General features: G+C 46.2%; 1 protein-coding gene across 2 annotated transcripts in view; it reads right to left on the minus strand.

Annotated features, from left to right (window-relative positions):
- The window catches only part of LOC111867404 (Y+L amino acid transporter 2), a 28,901-nt gene extending 8,444 nt beyond the window's left edge, over positions 1 to 20,457 (minus strand). The window contains exons 1-7 of one of the 2 annotated variants that reach the window (XM_023857225.2): positions 20,055 to 20,457; positions 19,274 to 19,520; positions 9,019 to 9,144; positions 2,941 to 3,034; positions 2,186 to 2,354; positions 1,866 to 1,969; positions 791 to 887 (exon numbers count right to left, since the gene is read on the minus strand). In XM_023857225.2, the coding sequence (XP_023712993.1) occupies positions 791 to 887; positions 1,866 to 1,969; positions 2,186 to 2,354; positions 2,941 to 3,034; positions 9,019 to 9,144; positions 19,274 to 19,520; positions 20,055 to 20,297 (1,080 nt within the window). In that variant the 5' untranslated portion in view covers positions 20,298 to 20,457. The remainder of the gene's footprint in view (positions 1 to 790; positions 888 to 1,865; positions 1,970 to 2,185; positions 2,355 to 2,940; positions 3,035 to 9,018; positions 9,145 to 19,273; positions 19,521 to 20,054) is intronic. The other variant, XM_023857226.2, reaches the window with a different exon arrangement.
- Between the last annotated feature and the right edge of the window lie 5,442 nt (positions 20,458 to 25,899).

Genomic DNA, 25,899 nt, shown 5'->3' on the forward strand with positions numbered 1-25,899 from the left:
AACTATGTTGAGATGGCTAGAGTTCTGGTTCTATGAGAATTTCCTTCAGGTGACAACAATCTGCAGATGCCTTTTGAAGAAATGAGCGCATGCCGATGTAAATTCCACCAACTGTTTAAAAAAATATGTGTCACACAATAATGTTTCTTTATAGCAGTACATTCTAATTTGATGATGTAATAAAAGTCTCTCTTAAAAATATAAAATGAACTTTTTTTTTCAGCATTATTTTACAGAAGTCACAGCCTAAAACAGTAACAGCTGAGCTGCCAAACCCCTATAAAATGTAATGGCAAATTATATGGGGGGGGGGGAATCTGTGTACTATCAATTACTTTGTCCAAAACAGTCTGGTGAAAATAGATATTATGACGGTTATGGTCTTGTGGGATTTGATGCCATGTAGTTTGGTTAAGTAGGGACTGACATCAAGGAAGAACCTACTCCTTCCTTCTTCAAAGAAAACTATGAAAAGATAGAGGTTATCATTATTCCTATAAATAAAACATGGCTGCTGCCAGAACATCAAATCTCACAGATAGTTTTGTACTTCTCCATTCTCTCTCTCCTTTACAAAATTTCAGTGCATTCTTTATCGCCTTCCCACAGTCCATTATATGTGTAATGATTTTTATATCTGAATTTAATTCCAACGTGCTTGTGAACTGGCTGCAAACTTGCTGAGCACATAAGTAACCACATCCAAGGTGAGAAACTGTAACATGTCTAACAGCAGACATGAGAGAATGCTGTCATGATGTTTTATAGCTGACGAGAAAGTGACACGCACCATGCACAGCACGGCTGGAGTTGGAGTAAGTTTCTTGATCTGTATCATCGTCAAGATCTCTGGCATCTGCCCTTCACATGCCCCAGCATAGAACAGTCTGCAAACAGAAGAGACACCCTCAATATTCTGTGTGACACTACTTCCTGTACTTCCATTAACAACTGCAAATTGCTCCCTTGTTTACCCATAACAATCCTGACTCATGGGGGCAATGAAAAGTAAACGAAGAGATAATCAAGCAACACTTTTCACGTGGTCATGCCCTCTTAAATACAGGTCTCAGACTCCCTGTGATGGGGTTTTCATATACATGGTGGCTGCCATGTTGTTCAAAATGTCTTGTGAAAATAGTCACATCCAGTCTCAATATTACTGTGATAGGAACCTCCACTGCTCAACAGACTGGGGGCAGTTTCCCCATTAAATGATACAGAGTCCCCTCTTCTGTTAGATTTGTAGGTAATGACTTTTTTTTTATTGCTAGTGGGGTGGGACTAAATCCCTTGTACTGCAGCCACTTCTGGCCTACTGTACCAGCTCCAGATGATAGGTGAGGGTGATTGTGGAGCAATTGGTGGTATGAAGATTGGCAGGGGAAACCAAAGTACTCAGAGAAAACCTGCCCCAGTGCCACTATGTCCACCACAAATTCCACTTGACCAGTCCCGAACCCGGGCTTCCGCAGTGGGATGCCAGCGACTAACTGCTTGAGCTATGGCATGGCCAGTAGGTAATGACTTACTCTGGAGTAAGATAAATGATTCCTGCAGTCTCAAGTACTGCCACATTCATACAAATATATCACTTCACTTCAGGTGGTCTGCTTCAGAACCAGATTGGGACCTAACCACACAAACAAGGTTGAAAAACCAGCCTCAATATTTGAGTTTTGACCTTAACAAAATTTTTATGGAAGAATTTTAACTGTTCTGAGAGAGTCTTCACTACTTCTTCCTTCCTATGCAGCCAAAGACTTACATTTTTCTGTCAGAAGTGCCAACATACAGACAAAAGCAGGTGACAGACAGACTGTTATCAAAAAGAGCCATTAGTACCTAGGTGGTGAGCTGCTTACCGGGATGAGGTCAGAAGTATCCCATTCACAGCTCCAAATGTTGACAGGGCCACAAACACAGGTATGATCCATGCCATGTAGCCATACAGGTGGTTAGCAAATGTCTGTGAAAACAGAAACACATCAGTGATAATGTAGCCCTGCTCTGTACTTGCCAGTTCAGATGTTGGAAAGGAGCAAATCAAGAGAAAAATTCAGACTCTGACTTCTAATGCCTACTGAATGTGTACATAAGCCCTTTACATCATTGCTACCACCAATCACACAGCTCAAGCAATACCATTACCACGTCATGAAATGAGATCAATCATTATTTTTACCACAGCAACTGCTTCTGAACCCAAAACTTCGTCAACAGACAGCGTAGTGTAGAAAGCCACATTTGTCATGACGTACACGACAGTCACCAGGGTGCAGGAGATGGCAATAGCACGGGGCAGGTTCCTGATAGGGTCCTTGAGCTCCTCTATGATGAAGTTGAGATAATTCCTGCAAACAAACACAAGACATGGTTTTCGCTGTTTTTGCGCAACTTTGTTTGCTGAAGATACAAATGCTGCTGAGTCTGATGATACTGGTACCACACAGGGGAACTTATGTATTCCTTAATTATACACTACCTTAAAATAAATATTAAACATAAAAATCTTACACCTTACTAATTATGCTGGCCATCCTTCACTCCCAGGAAGTCTCCTAGTACTCATTTCTGCTAGAGGCTGAGTTGAACCCAGGGTCTCAGTGCGGCTGGAAGGATTAGGTGAATTGAAAAATGCAATGGCTCATCAGGGAATTGAACCCGTGACATACTGGCTTGAAGCATAGTGCCTCAACCACGTGCCCCTAACGTTTATAGTAAGAACATAACAAAACTGCAAGCCGCACATGTTCAAGGCACAGTGCTTAATTAAACGCAAGGATGAGATTACCTCCTCCATATCAGTATTTTGCAATTATTCAGTCATGTGTCATGTAACAAATCAAACTGAGGAACCTGCAGACTGAATTCAGTAGCCAGATCCGGTGACCATCACTGCCATCCTTCTGCCAGTTTGAATGAAAATCAGTTTCTTACCAGCCATTGTATGCAAACAGGCCAGAGTAGAATGACAGCGCAATCTTTGTCACATCGGCATTTGTGTTTTCGAATGTGAAGTATTCCGTGTGTCCTGAAACACAAACAGACACAAAATGAAATTGTTAAGACACTTCTGAAGTGGTTTAGAGAAACAGCCAAATGTGCTCTTGGGGGTGACAGTTCTGTCTATACACTGCTTTGCAATTGCGCTGGATGGCAGGCTTGTAGCAGGATATTAGACAACACTTCTGATGGCACACATACAAGATATATTGCTATTACTGTAGCGACTTCCAGGAATCCACAGAATCGTGTGAAAGTGTTGCACAAGACACAGCATATTAGCTATCTGAGTTTCACTGAACGTTTTGCAATACTTGGCATCTCATGACTATGCAGGACTTAATCAAAGTGAACATAATTCAGACATGGGAACAGTGACCCAACAGAAGCACTATACACATGACTTTCACCAAGATCAATCAGAACAGTCGAGATAAACATGATTATCCATCCACTGTGAAACAGAATGAACCTTAAAATGAACCAAAATGAATGTAAGTCTAAATGACTGGATGTCAGTGCTTTGTACTAAGTTTCAGTTAAATCAGTCCCACAGTCTTGGAAACCAATGACGACAGTCATGCACAGTTTTAAAAAACCTAAGTCTTTGTCTGCTTAAAGTGAGAAAACCATTATCCTTGATGTCACTGTTCTTCCTGGAACACGAAATATACATTTAATTCCCTCAAAATATCTTGTGATATCAACACTGGAAAACTAGAGTAAAAATTTGACACTGTCTTTATCAATTAATTTGATTTGTTTCATTCTGGTCCATCACACTGATATTATGAAAAAGTTACATAGTTCCCTCCAGTGTGACTCGTTAAGATCTTATTATTTCAATTATTCATGCCCTTACATGTTTCGGTCTTTAGAGACCATCTTCAGAGGGACATCTTTACAACACAGTGGGCCACAAACACATACAGGACAACATTAAAGAACCCTCTTCTAAAGAATGACAACGTGGCACACATTCAGCCCCCGTCAAAAGAAATACTAAGAGGGACGACATGAACCAGCTTGGTTTACGAATTCCAATAGAATCTTAACAAACTAACTATTTATATTGTATGTATATATTTTAACTTTTAGAACATGTACTGTAACGGTGGCTTCTAACAGTATTGATGTAAAGATGTCCCTCTGAAGATGGTTTTTGAGGACCGAAACATGCCAGGGCATGAATAATTGAAATAAGAAAATCTTAACCAGTCACACTGGATGGAACTATTTAACTTTTTCATGTCTTTATCAGTTGTATAAAATTTGGGACTCAGAGAGATAAGAGTTCTACTGGAATATCCTTCTAAGTCAAAAGTTTACAAATTATAAATCACTCTGTCCAATGTGACCTGTAAGTCTTTTACTACATAAAAACTTAACACCCTTACATGTTTCGGTCTCTGTGGACCATCCTCAGAGGGCAAACATCACTACAAATAGGAAACCACTATCACATAATTTGTTTACACGCAAAGTACGTACACTTATATGTTACGACACACAGTACACAGAATAGAACATTTCACAAACACAGCAGTTTCCTGGGAATGTAAGTTTTAAAAAATTGTATAAAATTCCTTGATGCTAATTAAAAGTTTTTTAGATTGTCAATAATTAAAATTCGTAAACCATGCAGGCTCGTGTTCGTCCTCCCATCGTCTCTCTTATATGGGGCAGATATTGTGCCACCTGGCTATCTTGATGTGGAGGTTCTTTATATCGTCCAGGGTTTGCTCGTGGCTGCTGTGCTGTTTTCACTGTGAAAACAGAGTGATTTATAATTTGTAATTGTTATTGTGACGGACCAGAATGAAACAAATCAAGCTCAAAAGTTTACATTGTGCCGAGTGGACCCAGCTGGACTCCACCACCCCCCACTATGCGAAAGTCAAAAGTTTCATATGACATCATCACAGGAAGGTCTTAATGTGATCTCAAGCATGAAATTCATTTCTGAACATGTCTGATGAAGTTTACACTTCAAGTGGATAAGGAATCCATTCAGGACAATTTGTAACAGCAGGCACTGTTGCTCTCCATGCAAGAATGGCCTTGGTTCCAAGCTGTGTGAATGCACATTGAATGCAACACTGCAACAGAACTAAGTGATCACATCTGGCACAAGCCAGGGCTCCTAGACATGATCACACCATGAATATTTGCCTTAACATTTACACACAGCAAAATATGTTCCTGTAGAATTACATTCTCACAGGGAATTTCACCTTCATTCTGCCCACACCCACTTCATCGCAACACAAATGAAGGTACAGTGGACCCATGCTAATCCGGTTACAGTTAATCTGGATTTAAATACGAAAAATTATGTTCAGTGTTGAGTACACACTTCAAGGAGCAAGAGGACTTTCAGACAGCGTTGAGGGCAGCTGGAGAGACTGAAACTGTGCAACAGAATATACAAGACTGGCTTCAGCTGGATGAATGGGACTCTGTATATCAGCTCCTGACAGGAAGAAGTTGCTGTAGTGATTTTCTATTTATTTACTTTCATCAGCACTGCCTATATTATTATATTTTCCATTTGTTTTCTAAGTTTTTGGTCTTTCACCGCTCTCTTTTGATTCATTAATCTGGATGTACTGCCCCCAGTCAGTCTGGATTAGTGAGGGTTTACTGCAATATGGAGTGCCAGTTTGAACTAGGTTGTGTCTGATATGTTGAAACTTCCCCTTTTCAATTCTTTGGGTGGGGTGAGGCCAAGTCCATTAATATTCTAAGCTTGTATGGTCCTAAAGACAGCAAGGGGTGAGCACTGGTAAAATTATAGATAACTGGCAGGGGAAACCTGTCCCAGTACCATTGTCCACCAACAATCCCACGTCGACTACCCTATGACTGAAACCAAGCCAGAAGTCAATGATCCTGAACATTCCATAAAGACCTATGAATGAATGGAGGTATAGCTCCACGTATTATTAACATAAACACTAGACAGAGGTGAGTGGTCCAGCTTTGTGCCCCGGGGGTAGAGCCCACATTACACAGGAGACAGCGAGGGACCCAGAGCCAGGTCAGCCTGTTGTGGAGAAGACAGAAATCTCCTACCCTGCCAGGAATCGAACCTCAATTCTTTGGCCATCTAGCCCATCATTATACCAACTAAGCTATCACGGCCCATTGTTTTACACATTTTACACAAAAAACATATGCTTCCAAAAGATCTGCAATTGAAAAAATGTTTCTGCACCTGTGAGTACTCTGCATCAGAGTACAAGGCTGCGTTATAATGAGCCAGTTGAATCCCCAGTTAATTTGCGCTTTCCAATATGAAGTTTTAACCAAAGAAGATTAACATGATGACTGTACAAACGTTGTAGTGTTGGGCTTCGTGTTCGGAGTGACTTAAGTTCGACTCTCGGCTGTTGTGACAAATTTATCATTGTCTTCCCTAATTTCAGGGGACGTATGTTGGGATAGCACTGGCCACGACCACTTCCTTGTATATCCTTCCGAATTCACAATTTGCAATCTTACGCTATGTAACGTGTGTCTGTTGCCTTGTATGGGTAGGCACTTCATCTCTCGCATTAAGGGAAGCACACAGACTGAGGGTGTCTGTGAATAGGGTGAAGGGGGAGGGAATGACAGGAGGTTTGAGAAAATTACATAATGAGGAGCTTCGTAAGTTGTACTCCTCACAAAATATTATAAGAAATTAACAGGATGGGGCTGACAGGCCTAGTAGCATGAAATTTGGAGCGGAGGAATTTCTACGTTTCACCACGAGAACCCAAACATAAGAGAAAATTGGTAAACCTAAGCACAGATGGAAGGACAATATTGTAATTAATCTCAAAGGGAATTTCGTGTGAGGAGGGTGTGGTCTGAGTCGTCTTCATCTTGTTTTATGCATCGAGCGAAACCTCCCGTGTCGTTACTTGCTCCATTTTTGCGCCAAGTGTCCCCGGAAACAAGACATTGCAGGTTCTGTCTTCCTCAACTGGAGGACAAAGCAACACATCTCACAAAAGCTGCTGCAATTTTCCAATTTAGTAGCACTGCGTTGCCATAGAAACGGCCAGTAATCAAACCCACACAGCCACACACATACCGCCGGACACATCACTGTATCCGCTCCTTATCCCAGCCAGCCAGATTAATTCAGTCCTTCTGGTCATCTCATCTCTCCCTCAGGTTCTGTTACATCTCCCTCTGGCCATATACTCCCTGGTCTCGTGACACCCTGATAATATTTCGTCAAGAAAGCAAATTATGAAGCTCCTCAGTATGTATTTTCCATTCTCCTGTCAATTCCTCTCCCTTGTGTTCTTCCCTCTAAAAAGCGTAAAAGATTGGAATATACAAAGCTGAAATTCTGCCCATAGTTCTGTATGGGTGTGAAAACTGGTCTCTTACATTGAGGGAGATTGATCGCGGGGTGCCGAGGGGGGAAATGTTTAGATATGAGACACAGGAAGTTCGAGTCAATTGCATGAAAGAGTAGGTTTATACAATTCGCAAGGCTTCAGCGAAAATTTGTATGATGAGATAAATGGACATATAGCACGTGAGTGTAAGGGAAGAAAACTGATACAAGGTTTAATCGAATGACTTCAATGGAAGAAACCCCACTAAGAAACTATCAGCTTCTCAAGAAACATTATGCTCCATACACTGGCCACAGTGGTCTCCCTCGCTTCTCCTTTCCAGGCCCTTCCCCCAATTTCCTTTAGGCTCTAATAACGGGTTTACATGATGTCACTTACTCCGTTCTTGCGCCGCTCGGAACTTACGAATCCTAGCGATGCTGCAGCCCGTCCAACGAAATGGTACTGTGGGCTGCTTATCGCGTAGGCGTTCGAAGCAGACAATTCTCTACTCCATCGATCCGGTGAGCACAGTGGCAAAGCATCTGCCCAGCATTCCGAATACACTAGGTTCGAATCTCTGCTCGGAGTCCAGCAAATGCTGAAACCCGCCTTATGACATAATATAATATACACAGTTGATAAATCGTTGTCCCTGAGCTCATTTCACCTGCACGCCACGGAGACATGTTGGGAGGGGAGACTATATACCTCCACGCACTGGATGGAGAGCTTGAAGTCCCGGGCGCTTTACCTTCCCTTCCCAGGGCTTATCGGTTAGGAGGTTGAGTGGGGTCCTAAAGCCCTTCTGTGTGCAGTAGTGAATGCCGGAAATCAAACCCCAATTTAACGGTCGTCCAGACCGCGAGCTACACGCGTCCTTTGATAAAATGTTGTCAATCAAACGAAACTTTTGCAAGTTTTATGTTGCCTTCTTCGGGAATGTGTTTGTTATTTAACCAAGATCTGACAGTACTGAAACTGATCATTCAACAAGTCAGCAATTCTTGCTGTCATTTTACGCATAATCACCCCCATCCCGTCTGAATATCCACACTACTACAAGATTACACAACTGTGTAGTACTTTGAACCGTGAAATACATTCAGCCAAATGCGAGAGGGCGTATCTCAAGCGAAGAGAATGCAGTTCGTGGCGCCAGGCCAACTCAGAAGTTTGCAAAACGCATTGGGCTGGTCGCGCTGTGAACAGGCATGACCCCCGCGTCACTGCTGGGGCTCGAACCCTGTCCCTCTCATCTGTGTACTGTGTGCAGAACTGACCGATGCCAAGCAGGACGAACAAGACGCCACTTCCGGTAGTGCGGTTTCAGCCAAGCTCGCGGAAGTCACAACCGCGAGGTTTCCGAAAAGGAAGTACTGGCCTGCGAGGTGACGAACACACAAGTACCTGCACTTGCCGGAAAAAGGAGGCATCTCATTACGGAAGCGGAGACCAACAGGCGATGTAAAATTGCCCCTGATAGGCAGAAACTGCGGACAGCAGGCAGCAATGTTATTTGTCCCGCACTCTGGCCGCAGCCAGTGGCGTTGTGCGATGCTGTAGGTACCAATTCTGGCCACAAGCTGTCCAGTGGCGCGCGTAGTACACACGTCTGGGCACCATGCTGTACGCTGTACGCACACACTTCACGCGACAGATTCACCAGACTCACCTGAAAAGAGCTGCACCAGTCCGGTCACGATGATGATGAAGAGGGCTAGCAGCTTGGCGTACGTGAAGACGTCCTGTACTCTGGTGGCCCACTTGACATCCCAGCAGTTCACGAACGTCAGAACCACTGCAACACAGGACATTACACATGAAATGCCTCGTGTCAGCCTCAGCCCTTGCCCCACGTCTGAACTTACTAAACGACGCTTTCTGTAGCTCAGGGTACAGAGTGTCAGACGGTACGATGATTAGTGAGTGAATAACAAATTGGAAATCATTTGGCTTCCCGGCATTTGCCTACAGGGACTGAAGAAAACAATAACACAAAAAAATAACTTATCAGGAGGCTGGTCTCCGAGCCAAGATGCGAACCATCAGTGCTAAGTTCGAAGTAGTAACATGTCGCGCCCATCAATCTATGATTCGCGCTTCGGCCGCCTTTACTTACCGTGCCCGTGTTGATGGTCCATGTGCGTGTTTCCGATGATGGTATGGGCACCCCTGGAGCATTCTGCAACAGGAAACGCGTATTTTGGCTGCGAGCAGTTGCATCACTGCGCAGCCGCGTGCCCCTAACAGCCCCCCGGTGGTTCCGGGCCAATGTGCGGACCTTGGGACTGATCATGACGCCAGGTGACATCACCTCAATTACTGACACGAACCTGCTGCACCTTCGGGCGCGACAATTCAGACACCGAAGTGCTGATTACGAACTGGGAGACTGGGATTCAGGTTCTGCCTGGGGCAGGAAGTGTCTCTTCTCCACAGCGTCCAGACGGGCTCTGAGGCCCACCCAGTCTCCTATCCAATGGGTACCGGGGCCTCCTACCCCGGAGGTAAAGCGGCCTGAGCTTAAAGCTGACCACTCACCTCCGTCTAGTGTCGACGATGAGTGTGTATGCAGCCCTACCTCCACTTTCCCATGCACCTCCAGGATATAGCAATACTCCAAAACAGACCACAACCGCGTTACTTTGCCGTATGTAGCTTACAGGTATGACACAGCATCATTCAAACTGACGAAAGAACAAATTAGGGAAGTAACTAACTCTTCATGACACGTCCACTCAACCTTCACCCGGGATTACAGGTTCGCCGTACAGAACTGCTAGCCGGCCGATATCGCAGTTACCTGAAAAACCCGCTCTCCTTCTCATTCCGTCACGCCAGACGGCTTGCTTTCAGCCGACGGTTTACCCTGAACACCTCTGTGCACGTGCGCGTAACAGCTCTTGGAACTTCTGGACAAATTTCCACGAAATTCGTTGCTGGGGAGGGGGGAGGTCTTACCGTAATCTGTCGACACGTTCAAAGTTTGGTTAAAATCGGACAACAATAACGGCCACTTTATGTGAAGACCTACGCGCGTTTCTGAGCGCGCATCTCGACCGTAATTGCACAGAAGATAGCAAAGCCGCGGATATTCCCAAACTGTGTACGCAAAAGGTAAAGCTACTATCCCTGTAACAGGCCGTGGAGGGCCATAGGGTTGTGAGACGTCGAGGTTCCCATATTTTCTGGACAACCGGCTCACAGATGGCGGTGACGCTGTCAGCCTTACGCGCCGGCTGCCCTTTACCCCCAGGAAAATTCCTGGTACTCGTTTCTGTTAGAGGCAGTGTCGACCCCAGCGCCACAGTGTGGCTGGAAGGATTACGTCAACTGAAAAAATGTTATGACCTCATCAGAAATCGAACCCTCGACCTTCCAGCTTGTAGCATAGTGCCTCAACCAACTACGCTACCAACTTTGTCATTAACACAAAAAGAACTTGATGTAAAAATGAGACACTCAGCAGTGTATGTCATTTATTTTGGGTCGACCGTGAGTGTGATACTTCGTCTCCCACTAGAACGAGGAACGCGTGTCGGCACTCTATCGACGCTGTTCGACCCAAGGAGGAGGAACTGACAGGAGGGCGGAGAAAATATGCATAATGAGGGAAATTCACTATTCTCTCATACAATTGTTGTAAAAAACCCTGAAGGAAGACACCATTTGGCAGATCTAGGCATATGTGGGAGAATGATATTAAAATCACTCACGAAGAAAGTGGATGTAAGACGGTGTGGACGCGCCAGAAGAGGCTCTTGTGAACACGATTGTGAACTTTCGGGTTCCATAACATTTCTTGATAAGCTGAGGGACTGTTAGCATTTCAAGATGGCTCTTGGGCGTCGGCACGGTCGTCCCGTTTCACCTGGCACTCAGTTAAACACAGACAAGCACAGACTTCCCAGCGCAGGTACCGAGTTCCTGTCCCGACATGAAAACACAAGAGAAGCTGATAGTCACCCTGCTGCTTAAGAAACTCCCTGTCTTTTAGGTAACCCGAAGACTGACTACACAGTTCACACAACAGCCGGCCAATGTAATCTATCATAAGTCAACTGAATCCATCCGTCATCTTGAGAACCTATTTCTCCGAAACCCATCTCTCTCGCGGACTACCAAGTGGACACTTTTCAAATGTCGACATACCAAAATGCTGTATGTACGAAAAATTGATGTTATTTGATTTTAAGGTGAAGCTGTCCCTGCGTCTAAGATCCATAAGTGTGGAGGGAGTGGAGGTACAACTCCAAGCATTCTTCGAGGCACGCGACATGTCAACACACACCAAACGTACTGGAGTAGGAAGACATCCTCGTTGTAGGTTCAGCTGAGTATATTGCGCTTAAAGAACAACTTGCATGCCTGCTTGGAGTGACGTAACACCTCCTGGAGATGACGTCATATAACTACTACACAACGTAGCGGGCATCTTGCATTCTTTCTCTCGCTGCGCAGTAGCGCACTGCGCACAAGCGACACTAATTTATCATTGTCGTATGCCAAATGATCTGCACTATCACTACCAAATAGTACCATGGACTTGACCGAGCTACGCCGATAACCTACCGATAACTCGGTCCGCGCGCAACAAATTCTGCAGCACTTGCTACGTAAGCGGTCCCAGAGCGAGGGTTCGAACCCCGCTACAGCCTTCCATATACTGTGTGGCTGCAGGTCTCGCGACGGGCCGATCCCCGACACAAGGAGCTCAGGCTATAAACGCAAAGACGCGAAGCACTCCATCGTTCAGTGCCCTATCCAAAGGGTTAATAACAGCCAGAGCGTAAAGCCATCCAGTGATCTATATACATTTCCTGTATCATAGTAAGAACGCTGTCTAAGCCGGGCTGTTAGAACGATCACGAGGGAATATGGCTTGGGAAGGATGTGGGAGGAAGTGGTTGTGGCCTAATTATCCCCGCAGTCTCGAGTCAGGCGCTGCTGTGCTATGCGGACACTCCCTAACTTGTTAATGTCAGTGCTGGAACCGATGAACCTGTGTTTCAACATCTCGCCATAGAACTGAGGAAAGAGTTCTGCCGTTCAAGGCTCGCTGATGAGTTAGTCACTCTGACACTGCATTGTGAAATGAGCACTAAACTGGGCCGGCACTGGCCACGGGTTGGACTGGTGAGGTTCCATTCCCGACAGAAACAGGACTGCACCGGCAACACAGTGTACGCACCGGCCCTGGGTCCCAGCTAGTCAGACGAATAGGCATGGGTGTAAAGAGGCCGGAGCGTAACGCTGACTACACACCTGGATCTGACGGCAAAGTTAGGAATACGTGGCACTTCACCCTCTCCCCCACACGTATTCAATTGCTGTCAGGAGCGAGAAACAGGCAATCTAAGAGGCTACGATGGGCTGGGTATGTAGAAAGCATGCACACTCGCAAGGAACGCTTTTGGAAAATATATCCTCTTCACTATCCACGATTGCTTAGCTCGTCAAAAAATTATTATCTTTATGCAACTGTCACAGAAACCGGCCACTGGCCCCATCTTGAGCCATATGAATCCACTCCGCCCACACCCTCATTCCGTTTCTTTAAGACCCAGTTTAACATTATCATTCCATCCAAGAGTAGGTCTCCCAAACGGTTTCATCCCTTCGCGTTTTCCCGACTTAAGTTCTGTAAGTACGTAATCTCCCAATGCATGCTGCAAGTCCAGCCTCACACCGTGATGTAACCCCAGGGTCTGCATCCCTGTACTTTGACGTCGCCCGTGACGCAACTGATTGCGTCACCCGCCAGAATCCCGTGACGCGGGGATCAATACTGAGATGGGGAGGGGGGGGCAACCGGTGGGCTCGGGTTCAGGACCCCTCTCTGCGAATTTGTGAGGTGAGGAGTGCTACCGGCCCTGCGTTTCGTACGGTCTCGGTACTTTGGGGAAACACGGTGACGCAACTCCATGAAGCGGAAATACCCGGAGATACCAGCATGACGCAACTCAGGGCAGCATAGCGGTAACCTCAACGGGGCCCTGGTCCCCTCTTCCATTATATCTTGCAACTTCGGCCTTTGCCTGAGCCAGCCGAATCCAGTGCCCCTCATACTCTATTTCTTTCAGACCCACTTTAATATTGTGCACTTTGATCATGCAGATGGCCGCATTCCTCCATGTTCGCATTATATTGGCGCCTAATGGTAGGGACGTCAGTAGCAGTGGTCGTGGTTAACTCCTGGTACTATTTCGGTATTTGCTATTAGGAACTGAGGAAACCCACAACAAGCCCCAGGCAGACAGGCTGGTCGGCCGGGCTGTCCCGAAAGGCCCGGAAACTGAAACGTGAGCCTCGGGAAGCTTTTACCGCCTGCCAGAGTGCAGCCAGGGCTCGCTCCGCATTGACGCCCAATCGCCCCGTCACGAGACGCAGCAGCAACCTTCATTGCTCACACACACAGTACACGTTCTTTGTCCGGGACACAGCTGGTATCACAACATGCAGTTAAGCTATCCCTGTAACAGGCCGTGGAGGCCCATAGGGTTGTGTGTTGTTGAGGGTCCCACATTCTAGACAGTGGGCTCACAGACTGAGGTAAGGTTGTCAGCCTTACGCTCGAGCCGGCCTTCCTTTACCCCTCCAGGAAGATTCCTGGTATTCATTTCTGTTAGAGGCTGAGTCGACCCCAGGGCCCACAGTGCGCCCAGAAGGATTAGGTCAATTGAAAAATCCAATGACCTCATCGGGAATCGAAACCGCGACTTTCCGGCTTGTAGCACAGTGCCTCAAACAACTACGCTACCGCTTGGCCCCTCACTGGAATGCATGTACTGAAGAATAACGTTCAGAATTGAGATGCAATGTTGTCTGGAGGAAGTTGAAGACGTTTCAGAGGGTTGAAGAGCAAGCCACTGAAGCAAACAAGCACAGTCAGCTTGCTTGGATCACTCTTCGACTTCGAAAAAGGAGACATTCGTCCCGCAAACACTGGCACTTGAGAAGTCTTCGGAGGCGGTGGGATTTGGCCGGCACTTCCGTCTGTTCAGACTGACGACCGACTGCACCAGGAACTGCTCGTGGCGCCGTGCAGACAGTTCCCGTTGCACATTTGTGCCAAGGAACTCACATGAACCGAAGCCCGGCACGCGCGCCGCCCCCGATGGGGCCGCGCAGTGACCTTCCGCGCAGATAACCGCGGGGTCAGGCAAGTGTGTCCTGTGTGGCGACGAGGCGTCTGTCACGGAATAATATTAAAACGGAACTCCATCAGTAGGATCTGAATTAGAGTGGTTCTGGCTCTTGTGAATACGGCGATGAACTTTCTGGTTTGGGAAAAAAGTGCCCATTTCTTGATCAGCTGAGCATCTGTCATGTTAACGTGTTTCGGCTCCCAGGATTCTTCATTCAAAAGCGATCTATGTGACAAATATAAGGAATTACATTGACTGTATGGCACATACCCTTTCGGAAGCTCACAGTCGCTCAACTAGTCAAACTTCCCCGCTATTAGGAACCCGAAGATTCATTACAGCATTCAAAAAGCCAACCAGCCGGCCAGATCCTCAGCCAATCTGATTTCCTGAAGATTCAATTTAACATTAACCTCCCATGTATGCTTCGATCTATCTATTCTTGTTATTCCCACTTGGAGCATAGGGCATCCGTGAAAAGCTCATTTATGCTTAGCTTTACGTAACAGTTCCTTCCTTTAGGTTTCCCAAACACAACTGTGTATACGTTTCTCATTTACCCCATACGTTCCATATGCCCTGCCCATCTCAGCATCTTAATCACATGTAGTGAGGAGTACAAGCCTCTCAATATGTAATTTTCTCTGTTCCCATCTCTCTCCCTCTCTTAGGTCCAAATTTTCTCCTCAGCTACCTGGCTCAAGTGCCTTCAATTTACGTTCTTGCCTTGACCAGAGGTAGACCAAGTTTCACACCCATACAAAACCACAGGTGAAAGTACAACCTTCGGTGTACGGCGTTCTCTGCTTAATAAGAGCCAGCGTGCGTACATGTTTGTTTGTTAGCCCTGACAGGACTCGGCTCTTGAAGAAAACGGCGGAGCAACACAAACACGCAGGGTAGCCAACACTCTTTGGCGATGTATACATAAACTGCTTAACGTAAAGGAGAGGGAGGAAAGAAAGTGAGGGAAATGATGATAGAACGTACATACAGAATGAATGGGAGGAGGGAGGGATAAAGGTATGACATATTTATATGACACTCTGTTCAGTTTTCGGTGGGTATGATAATAACAAGAACAGCAGCAGCAGCAGCAATGGGATGCGACCTGAGTAACTGAAACAGCAATAAATTGGTCGGTATATTTCCATACAAACTGTGACGTTAGTCTGCTCCTCTGGGCCACAGCTGTTCACACACGCACGCACACACCTGGCAACAAGTGTTGCCACTTGTCAGAGCAAGGGCGCGTGTTGCCCGTAATTACATCTGAATGAACGGACGGATTCTCACGAAACTTGGAATGAACGATACTACTAACATGGCGACAATGTGAATATGGTTTGTTACAGGACGCTACCAGTAGATGGCATTATTACACGGCCGAATAACACGCGAGTCATGACCACTGACTTGGAAAGGATGTCAAAAGGAAGCTGGGATGGTAATTCTGAGGTATTCGCACTTCGCCTGGAGAGTTCGTGCCACCCTTCTGCGTTGCTTCCATACACTGAACGCACAATGTGGAAGTCATATCTGAGAACTTCTTAACCATCTTCATGGAACCTGTCACTACCCTTCATCACGAGCTACCTCAATATACGTAATTCACACATTCACGTGACCCATGTTAGTATTAGTACAGTGTCTTTCTTAGCTTCCTACAATGACTGGTTCCTTCCAAATCATTTCCAATGTACTTATCAATCATTCCGTCATTCGATGCTTCGTAACGAAACCAATCCGCGTCCTTTAGTCTACAAAGCACGTGGCTTCTTCTTTCTTTGTGGGTTTCTAGTCATAACTGTTATGTAATCTTGTTCCTCCAGGGCGCGCTACATGTTCCCCCTATCACTGACTCCATGTAATAAACTCAACTTCAGAAGCTGACAGTCGCTTAGCTGGCCAAGGAATTCTTTGCCTTTTATGGAACTCAAAGCTTTATTTCCGTGTTCACAAAATCCCAACACTGGAGCCTATCCCAAGCCAGATGAATACAGTTCGCACCCTCACGTACAATTTCTTTAACATCCATTTAAATACATCTTCGCATATGTCTATGTGACCTTTTTCCTATCAGTCCTGCGATTCGAATTTTGTACACGCCTTAATCTGAACTGTTTTTCTAGGAACAAAGAAAACGGAGTCGAACCGGGTATCGCCGAGTGAGGAGAGAAAGTATAGTGAACGGCAGAGCATGAAACTCTCATCTGGGTTCGAACCGAGCAACTCCGAAGTCAGTGAACTTCGTCTCCGTCTGGCTGACGTTGCGTTCCGTGCGTCAGCTCTGACGTGCATGGCGTCATTGTTTACTGGCCCCTGTTTGTGTTGACCTCTGTGTCGCAAATATTGTAAGCAATCTGGTCCATCACCCTCAGACACGGCGCCTCAAAACCGGCCACGACCCACATCTCTGCCAGCAATTCGTCACTCGCAAACATCTCTTACTCAACACTTTACTGAATACCGGTAATTTTACATAATATGCGAGACTCGACTACGGGCTATACAACCGAGGAATCGGGGTTCGGTTCCCGGACTTTTATCTTCTCCACAGCTCTGGGACCCACCCTGCCTGCCTCCTATCCAATGGTTACCGGGGAGGGGGAGCTATTTCCCGGAAGTAAAGCTGCCGGGGCGTGAAGCTCACCGCTTCAGACATTTAGCGGAGAGGTTCACAGCGCGGTGTTTATCTAAGCAGAGGGGTGGGTGACTTCCCGATATGTGAAGTTCAAACACTTCGGATCACCATCACACTTACTGCCAGCCACTGTCTGAACACGGGTGTGAAACTTGGTCACGTTATGGCTGAACACATGCTGAGGATGTTTCAGAACAGGGTACTGGGAGAGGTGACAAAAGGATGGAGAATCTTATTAATATATCGGGGCCACGCGGTAGCTTAGTTGGTTGCGGCATTATGATACAAGCCGTACGGTCGTGGGTTCGATTCCCGACGAGGTTACTGCATTTTTCAATTGATCTAATCCTTTCAGCCGCAACTATGGGCCCTGGAGTCGACTCAGCCTCTAACAGAAATGAGTACCAGGAATCTTCCTGGGGGTAAAGGGAAGCCGGCGGGTGAGGCTAACAGCGTCACCGCCATCTGTGAGCCGACTGTCTAGAACAAATGTAGGATCCTCGAAGTCTCACAACTCGATGGGTGGTCGTGGATTATTCTGAGGTACCATTCAGGTATTTACCTCAAAGTCTTTTACCGGACAGCCATTCTGCAGGCCGAGACTCGAACCTAGGGCCTCCGGAAAGCGTAGGACTTTCAGCAAGCCGTTATACGCTAAGAAGTTTACATGTGTATGGGAAGAGTGTAGGCGCAGATATACGTCTGCTTTACGATCCTGTCGCTTTAACTCAAGTAAAGGAGGCACCAGTTAGATGTGACTGGGCACGGCAGTGAGGAAGAAGAGGGTCGAACTGCGTACTTGAGGCTACAGGGTTTCAAATGACAAGGGTTGGGGGTGAGGGAGTGGCGCGGAGGGGGATGATGGATCACAAAGAAGTAATTTCGGTATGTTCTTTTGCTTCCTTAGTTGCGTTGGATTAACAATGACAAGAGACAATAATGTGTTCTTATGTAATATGGTTTTATACGATTATACTGTACATTAAATTTGCCACACTTAATCTCAACAAGTCTGACTCTGTCGCCATGTCTGGACTGGGAGATCATTTCATTTGCGGTCTCCTCCCCGAACTACACACGTACACACTCCCGCCTCCGGGTTTGAACGCCCTTTTTACTTTAGATAATACAAAAATGTTTCTACAACAAAAGCTGCATATTTTCTCAGGATCTGTTACCAAATTCCAGGATTGATGGAAGTGAAAATTACGATTTTCAGGTGGTCTCCAACAGCGTAACGTTCATTCCACGTTCACTGAAATTCGGTCAGCTGAAATGAGGGCCATTCACACAGACAAAATGTTCACTGCTCCATCTTGTCCAGGCCGTCTCTGGGGTCCACCCAGCCTCCTAACCAACGCATTCTTTCCCTGGAGTTAATGCGTCCGGGGCGTGAAGCTAACCCCTCAGCTCCAACTATTGCCGAGGTGAAGAAAATGTGGGTACATCCGCTTTCCTCCAGACGCCTTCATTGCGTAGTACTTAGGTACTCGTAATTAAGCGCAGAGACAATATTATCTTTTACCTGCATTTAAATTACACCTTGTGGACGCTGTTATCTGTTCTGGTCTTCCTCGCGAAGGTAAAATTTCACCGTCCTACAACACACGCCTCGCTGTCAATGCAGATTGGTTTGTGACGTCAGAATGTTCATGACATAATTACCAGCGGACTTTATCTGGAACGATATTACATGCCGCAACGAATATTCTGTGAAATTGACTGGGGAAATATGTTATATACGTACATCTACGATTTCAAGGCAGCAGAGGTCACACAAGCAACATGAGGCTTGCTACACAAGGAAATGGCAAAACGTATGCACGTTTCCAAAAATGTCTTGCTCTTTCTAGAACACGATAAATGCATAATGCGCGGTTCGGAGAAGCGAGTTTGGCTTGACGTATGCTTCCAGTGAAGAGGTTCAGAGTTCTGTATTTCATCAGGAAAACGAAAGCAGCCTGTTCGGGGGACCGGTCGGCACACAGCGGCCTGCGGGCCAATTTCACCAAAACACAACTTATCGCTATATGTACCATGTGCTTAATCGAGTGGCCTTTGTAGCGGAGATCTAATGTGTTTCCTGTGAAGTACGGGCTGAATTTATAAGAGGGTTAAACAGTGGTCGTACTCACTGATGCAGCAGACGGCGAGAAGTCGAACGGGGTCCTCCGGGGGCTGGCACTCTGGGAAGAAGGGCTTCAGGACATACACGCTGAACGTGAGGGCCACGATGGCCTGAGAGCAGGGCCGAACGATCATACACTCGATCCAGAGCCGGATGAACGCCATGAACGGGCCGAACGTCTCCATGATGTAGGCATAGTCCGCTCCACTCTTCGAGATCATACAGCCCAGCTCGGCGTAGCAGTAGGCGCCCACCTGCGGTGACAACATAACAACTGTCAGAGTGCGGTACGGCAGCGTTGTAAAACGAAATCCAGACCAATAATCCCCAAACGGGGCACCCGGGATATGGGGACCTTACGAGCAGGAACTTCATACTTTTTACTTTTTCACCAGACGTTATTACGTCGATCATATTAAAGAAGAAACAAGGGGGAAGAGCATACAGCACGGGTGGAGGATGCGATAAGTCCATACGAAATTTTAGTGGGCCAACATCCATGAAACAAAACAGTTGAAACGGGCAAATTATGGATTACCGGCTATTAAAACATACGGTGAGATGCTGTGAACTGGATTCATCTGGCTCAGGAAAGGGTGCAGTGGTGGGATCTTGTGAACACGGTGATGAACCTTCGTGTTCCATAAAGGGTGGTGAATTTCCTGACGGGCTGGTTAACTATCACATAATGGGGTTGGATACTTACTACAGTATTTACAATTTAATGTTTGGTGGTCGGGTGAGCGGTGAATAATGAATTAGGATGTGAACAAGGACGCTTTACTCACCATCGAGAAGACGCCCGAGGCAACCCATACGATTAGCGATAGATTCACAGAGCCCGTGTTCAGCAGGACGCCCGTGGGGGACACGAATATCCCCGAGCCGATGATACTGCCAACAATGACGGTGATACCATTCAACAGACTCATCTTCGCCTTGAGGCAGATCTCGTCGTCACCAGACGTAATGGCTTTCTTGTCACCACCATCCTTCGCAGGCACTGCGGAGTATTTCTCTTTCTCTGGCATCTTGTTTGGGTCAGGAGACTAACTCAGAGTGAAGCACACAGCAGGATCATCACGGCACTAACACTAACCACATACCTACGCGTTCGAACGGTTAAAACACACTGCAGCTACAACCTACAACTCTCCCTCTGATAAATACCTACTGCCCGTCATCCCTTGCGTTTCCGCGCGCTCAATGCGTTACTTCACTTCGTCTCCAGCAGATGCCAGCACGCACATATATCTATACTCACACCTATTATTTATTGGCCCTCGCACGAATTTATATACAGTAAACCCTCGTTAATCCGGTTACAGTTGGTCTAGATGTCAGACACTCCTAATCAAAATATGCTAAATTAAACAATTCTGTTCGCAGTTGAGTACATACTTTAAAACACACTTGGGATTTACGATCAATAGGGTTTTCAGGATGTGTTGAGGGCAGCCGGAGAGACTGCAAATCACGCAAGAAAGTATTCAGGATTGTCTTCAGCTGAATGAAGGAGGCCCTCGATTTCAGCTTCTGACAGAGGAAGAAATTGCTGCAGCGATATATTTTTATTTTCATCATCATTATCATCATTAACCTATATTATTAAGATTTTTGTTTTTTTTTCTCCTAAGTTTTTGTTCGTTTTTAGCGCTATCACTCCGAATGATCTCCCCGCCCCAATTGCTCAGGATTAGCAAGGGTTTACTGTATTAAAAATTGCCAAGTCCATGGATATTTACGTGATTATTCTTTAGTCATGTAACGACGCCTCTAATTGCTGATCTTGAAGTGCCCATCACTCGAAAGTAACATTTGATAATTCCCTGAAGCGGAGGGTTTCTGGCAGCTGACGGTCGCTTAGCTAGTCAAGAAATTCCCCGCCTTTTATGGGTCCGAAATTTCGTTTCCGTGTTCATAAGAGCTCGCCCTTGGTCTCTACCCTGAGCCAGATAAATCCAACACACACATCTTCACAATCAACATTTTTGTTGTCCAATTTCAATATTATCCTCCCACCTATGGCGAGTCTTCCAAGAGTTAATTTACTTTGTAAATCTTTGTTTTCTTCAGTACAATGCCGTGTAGTCGGATTAATGTTAACCGACGTTTCGGAGGATTGTGCACGTCTCTTATAGGTTTCCTGTTTACCTAACTTTTTGATCCTGAAGATGGAGGCGATGTGTTCCTGTGGAACCAAGACGAACAGACGTAAGATATATCTAAATTGTCAGGATAGCTCAGTCGATATAGCGGCTAGGATATGAAATGGATAACCGGGAATCGAGATTTGATTCCCGGTACAAGCATAGATTTTCTGGGGCCCAATCAGCCTCATATCGAGTAGACAGGTGGGGCTCATTCTTTGGGGGTGGGAAGTAAAACGGTAGGAACATCAAACTATCTATTGCCAAGAAGAATGAGTGGAAATCTACCTCTGCTTCCCACTTTCGCCTTCGTGGCGTGACGCTTGATTAAGCAGTGGGACAGATGCCTGCATGAGACTGTGTGGTTTTGCTTACTGTTTCAATTATAGAAACTGTATCAACTGCGCAAGTTATGTACTGCTTCATAATTCCTCTAGAGCAGGGTTGGCCAAATTTCTGAACATCGAGGGTCGCATATGACAACACACAGATCTGACGGCGGCAAGGGTCTCTCGCTGTGGGCTCCTAGCGCTAAAATCATTTTCAGTAAGTCTAAAGGTAGGGTCGCGCCATAGCTTAAGCGGTTAGTCGCCGGCTTCCCACCGCGGCTGCCCGGGTTCGATCCCGGGGTCTGGTCAAGTGGGATTTGTGGTGGACAAAGTGGCGCTGGGGCAGGTTTCTTCCGAGTACTTCAATTTCCCCTGCCAATCTTCATTCCACCAATTGCTCCACAATAACCCTCACCTAACATCTAGGGCTGGTACAATAGGCCAGAAGTGGCCGCAGTACAAGGGACTTAGTCCCACCCCACTAGCAATAAAAAAAAAGTCTAAAGGTAAGCTACCCCTGTAACAGACCGTGAAGGCCCATAGGGTTGTGAGAAGTCGAGGCTTCCACATTTTCTCTAGACAATCGGCTCACAGACGGCGGTAAGGTAGTCAGCCTTACCCGCCGGCCGGCCTTTACCCCAAGGAAGATTCCTGGTATTCATTTCTGTTTGAGGCTGAGTCGATCACAGGGCCATAGTGCGGCTGGAAGGGTTAGTTACATTGAAGAAAGAAAAAATCCACCTCATCTGGATTTGAATCCGCAACCGTACGGCTTGTAGCAGAGTGCGTCAACCAACTATGCTACCGCTTCCTACTTTCAACTGAGTCTACTTTTATTCATTTATTTTATTCGAAATAAAGAAAATAGGCCAACAAGAAGTTCCGGGAAGAATTAATCACCTATGACACGACATGGCCCGCACAGAATACGGCGCGTCCAACGGTTGTTCTATTGTTGCGTGTATACAGAGTGTCCCAGGAGGAATGGACCAGACTTCGGGAGGGTGTTTCTTATGTTAAAGTATGCCGATATAACCCAAAACACCTATGCTCAAAGTTGAACGGTTACGGAGATAATGGCCCGAGAAGTGTGAAACTTTGACAGGTGTTACACACTTGTTGATTATCAAATACATATTAAAACTGGCAGGAATATGTGGATTCTGTAATGTTAATAATGTACGTAACATCAAACTAACTTGTGAGTGACATGACGTCATTAAATTGAACTACCAAAAAACTCGCACGCCATGTCATAGTTCTTAGGTTTCCAAGCCCTATATATGACACATGAATGGCAAGCACTGACGTAACATGGCTGACTGCGCATTCTGGTATAAGCAGACTACATAACTACTAAAATACAGTACCTGCTTTATAGTAATTGTTCAAAATGTCCTCCGCCAGCTGCAATGCAGTTTTCGGCACGCATCATGAGGGACTGGGTAGCAGAAGCAATGTTGCCTGGATGGTGACGTATGTGTTCTGCCGTTGCAGAAATACGATCCCGCAGTGCTTCTCGTGAATTGACCTTAGTTTCGTAGACTAACGTCTTCATGTGGCCTCAGAGGTAATAATCTAGAGGCGTAAGATCTGGCGACCTGCATATGTGATAGCCGTTGCGAGAGGCCATTCTACGAGTGGACAGACGCGGACTTCTCTGAACCTTCTCAAGAATGTTCTCTCGTGTGTTTCTCATTCGTACAACCTCCCTTTCAGAGTGCACAGAAACACTCGGAAGAGAACCAGTATCACTCAATGTCTGGTGAATTCGCGTAAATAAACTTCGAGATGGAATCCTCTGATCGGGAAAACGCCTTTGGTATTCTTCAACAGCAGCACGTGCACTGCCACCTCAAAATCCATACACAAAATGCATATCACAATATTCCACGTGTGAAAACACAAAAGGTATTTCAGCAACTCCCCACAACTAATTTACCAACCTTTCACAACGCGTGCTCAACGTACCCTGAAGGTAGCACAGAAGCTTACGGCTAGTGTGAATCACCACACTCAAGGACAAACATAGGTAAGACTTGTCAGCTGATAGGTACGGTGCGTGGACACGCCAGAAGACCACACTTTTCTTGGGCCATTATCTCCGTAACCGTTCAACTTTGGACATAGGTGTTTTGGGTTATATCGGCATACTTTAGCATAAGGAACACCCTCCCGAAGTCTGGCAAATTCCTCCTGGGACACTCTGTATATTCGTTGCCACGATCTGTTGACTCGAAAAGCACAAACTGCCCACTCGATTGATGACAGAATACTCTGGGGACAAGGTGCAACAAAAACGTCGCTTCTTAATGGGGCGGGGGGGGGGGATGTACAGCTTCTGACGAGGGTTTCGGGTCCCTTCGTATTGTTCTTTGTTGTAGTTTCAAGTTCGGCCACACGATAAGAAAAACACAGCACCCATTTTTTTCCTGTAGTGTCTCGTGTTACTATGCGCAACGTACCAGATATCAGCCTCATATACTCAAACCCATGTTTATTGCACCCCACCTTCACGGAAATGATGCAACTCTTTGCGTAGGTTGCTCTATGGCGCGGCGGCTTCGCTCTGTCCTACAGATCAACCAGTTATTTATTTCCCCCTGGTGTTAACAGAAGGTTAGGACCGTAGAGGAATCTATTAAGAGTGCAATATGTGTTCCAAAACAGTGCCATGATTGTACAAGATATGGCGGGTCGTTGGTTAGTGTCCCGAAGTGGATATTGACAGTAACACAGTAAGAATCGGTACGAATGGCGAAGGAAACAAGAGTTCTCCCCGCAATCCGACCGCCTGTGTAGGTACCGGAGGGTGAGGGGCAGCTGTACGCGGCCCAGTGACCGGTACCCTCCAGCCGTCATGAGGGTTAAAGTTTTTTTTTTTTGCAGGCTATGTAACGACAATTTCAGTATGGATGGATGATGGGATGAGTGATGAACGGGGAAGGATCTGGAAGGAAGCTGATCGAGGGACTGAAGAAAACTTTAAAATTTAAGTAAATTGTTGAGTAGTTGACCGAGTGGCGGCTTCTCAAGAAGGGCTCAACTCCACGGAAGTGGATACAGGAGAAAATATTCTGTATGTATATCTTCACTGTTTATTTGGATTGTCAAAAAACTGAACCTCACGAAATGAGACGTCTGCATCGTTAATTAATTTTGGAACAGATGAACATCAATGATGGCCGCCAACGGAAGAAATTCGTTACGTTTGGTTATACGTTTCTTTGTTTATATAGCGACACTTATTCTGCTGCCTATGTTACATAATGTCAAATTACTAGCGTATTCCATATGGAACGGACTCAATGAGAAGCTAATAGTCGTTGAGCTACTCAACATATTCCCGCACTTTACTAAACCAGAAGCCTCAGTGTCTTATTGCAAGAGATTCACGAACCTCTCTGTGAGAGGAGCCAATGTTCGAACTAGGGCCTCCCCAATAAAAACCCAAGGTCTGACCAATTCAGCTGTCAGAGCTTCAGGTTAGGGGAAAATCGTGAGGGCTCGCTTGTGTTGATTACCCGGTGACAGGGTTGGCAGAACTGTTAGACTCAGTGGCGCAGGTTGCGGAACGGTCAGGGTGAGCATAAACTCCGATATACAACACCCGCCTTCTCGCCAGATGTCAGCAGCTGTCGTCAAGTCTTTACGCTCTCTTGCACCGGTAAAGGTAAAATTATACTTACGATTAATTTAGGCATAACACGCCATGAAGACATGCGGGGGGACTGGAGGTAGAGATCCACGCATGCATAATTTCGGCACTAGTCCGACGTGAGTGGTGAAGTTACGCATCTCTCTCAGCCTGGGGAAGGCGCCGCGATCTGGGCCGTCTGGGTGCTGTGGATAAGACCCTTCTTGGGTCCCCGTCGGGAATTGAATTGCAGTTTCCATGGACGTTCAGCCCGAAGTTTATACCGACTGAGCTATCGCGGTAAATATACTTTGCGCAGTCGCAGCGACCGATATGAGCCTGCATTTTTAGGCGGTGCTGATACTGCCTGGGCCTGCTATTTTCGGGCCGACGCAGCCCCCCAACCTATACCCTACCTTTAGGTTCAACCGACACTTTTTCGCTTGCACACGAAAGCGACTGCAAACCCACCGAGTACTCTCATTGAACGGTGTCCTTGTTCAGTTTAATCGGGCTC

Source organism: Cryptotermes secundus, unplaced genomic scaffold (assembly GCF_002891405.2).
Source record: "Cryptotermes secundus unplaced genomic scaffold, Csec_1.0 scaffold423, whole genome shotgun sequence".
NCBI lineage: Eukaryota > Metazoa > Arthropoda > Insecta > Blattodea > Kalotermitidae > Cryptotermes > Cryptotermes secundus.